The sequence below is a fragment of the Egretta garzetta genome, unplaced genomic scaffold, assembly GCF_000687185.1.
Source record: "Egretta garzetta isolate BGI_Z169 unplaced genomic scaffold, ASM68718v1 scaffold9, whole genome shotgun sequence".
NCBI lineage: Eukaryota > Metazoa > Chordata > Aves > Pelecaniformes > Ardeidae > Egretta > Egretta garzetta.
In genome coordinates, this window is record NW_009260763.1 from 3057555 (window position 1) to 3059544 (window position 1990).

Sequence of the window (1990 nt, forward strand, 5' to 3'; positions counted from 1 at the left end):
TTTCAAGGTAATTTTCTTCTTCATACAGAAGTAATTTAAAAAATGCTAATAGTAAAGTATTTAAGTGCCCTTAATGACTTTTGATACTTAAGTGTCAAAGATCTTATGAAATTTCATGTCTGGATTAAAATAATGTCTGGTGGAAAGTATTAAGTACAGATAATCCATCATCAGAATGGGACAAATTTAGCCAAGCTATAATCAGAAGCTCATAAATATGCTTAAAACTCACAACACAGATGGATTTTTACCCCTTCATGAAAATGTATTGATGGATTTTTACGCCTTCATGAAAATGTATTAAGAACAATTCATACACATTCCATATCATGTATAAATACATAGTTTTATCCTGCACCATAAGGATGTATTGTGAAAGCCTTTACCTTTCGAATAACCATTATATTCACAAAAAAGGAAATATAAAAATGCGTAAATGAATTGTGAAAAAATACAAACAAAATTGTGAAGACAGCAACACTAGTAGCAGTATTTCTAGATTTGGAATCATGCAATTCTGTCACACCAAAATGCAAGCAACTGCTGTCAATGATTATTAATAAATAATTTCTGGGTTTCAAATATCAAAAAATATTTAAGTTTTAAAATCCAAAACAGGTAAAAAAGTAAACAAAAAGTATAACTGAACTTAGTATTGTGGAACATTCTTATGAGAGAAAAAAGAATAATACTAAGAACAGAGAGAGACAATACAGAGAAACAGAACACATTTAGATAAGAAATGGGGGCAGTTAAAAATTATTCCCATTTTCCTGTACTTATTTGAGTGGTGACAAAGGTTTGCTTTGGTAATGTTAATTATTTTGATTTAAAGACTTTTTTTTTTTTTTTTTAATATAGAAGGATGCATTTAAACAACGCTCCTGCACCTTCTTTTTGTAGAAATCTAAGTGCAAGATATCAGAGAACAGCCTTATTTGAAGAAACAATCTTCAATTACCTGAAGCAGCACACAGGCTTTAACACAAACCCAAAAAGCTATTATTTCACTCGTAGTTTCAGTCATTAAATCTTCTGCTCACTAAAGGTGATGATACTACAGAGTATAAAATTCTCTCTCAAACATTAATAACATGCTGATTGAAGCGTTTGAAGACTGAGGTATGACCATTTCCCACAATTACTGTCTTTTCAATTTCATAAACTTTTATGAAATTTCCATTTTAACTGTTTTAATACTTACTGTTTGCAGATAGTAGGCTTCAGGTGCCACTGTCCCATTTCTGAATTACAGTTATCATCTACAAGGCCACCATCATCACTACTGTCTTCCTACAGAAGCAACATGTTTACAGGTGTTTAAAAGCTAATACTGGTTTTCAAACAGATGCAAAAGAAATTATTGCTATTCTTACCATTTTTATTCACGACCAATAACATAACTTTTTTATTAAAGTGGTAGCTTTAATCTGAAACCATTCACTGGAAAGTTTGCACTACCAAATTCTAGTCACATGGTTTCTCAAATCCATGCTGAAACAACATGGAGAGAACGGTGCTAGTTATTTAACAACTGCTGAAACTACAAAAAAGCTGCAACTGACATTTTCAAAGTATTGCTGGCTTAAAAGAGGTGCATCTCCGTTATTTGGTTGTAATCCAAATTATCAATACTTTCCCCTGCTAATGATTACTAGAAACTTGCTTGGCGATTTCATGTATGCTATCTTCTAGATGAAATGAGACAAAACCTGCAAGGAACTCAGAAGTAAAATTTGATCTTTGCTCCAGAATGCACCAACTTGGTTCTTAGGGCAAGGGACATTAAACTGCCATGATATTATATATCATGGGTTGCAAAACCAGTCATGCCACAAAGCTAGGAATATCCTTTCACCTTTTGACTTCAGTATTGGTTGCTATGAAGGATGTGGAAGTTTTATGAAAAAAACCACTAAGTTCTTGTATCTAAAAGTAACCCAATGATCCATGATTTCTTACCCTTCTACTGAGTTCACTATTACTACCA

The 1990-nt window shown here is 32.3% G+C and overlaps 1 protein-coding gene across 1 annotated transcript in view; it reads right to left on the reverse strand.

The window, feature by feature from the left end:
* SENP6 (SUMO specific peptidase 6) overlaps nucleotides 1-1990 on the reverse strand; it is a gene marked incomplete at its 5' end in the record, with an annotated part of 65004 nt that overhangs the window by 6792 nt on the left and 56222 nt on the right. The window contains one exon of the mRNA XM_009646081.2: nucleotides 1205-1293. Within this exon, the coding sequence (XP_009644376.2) occupies nucleotides 1205-1293 (89 nt within the window). The remainder of the gene's footprint in view (nucleotides 1-1204; nucleotides 1294-1990) is intronic.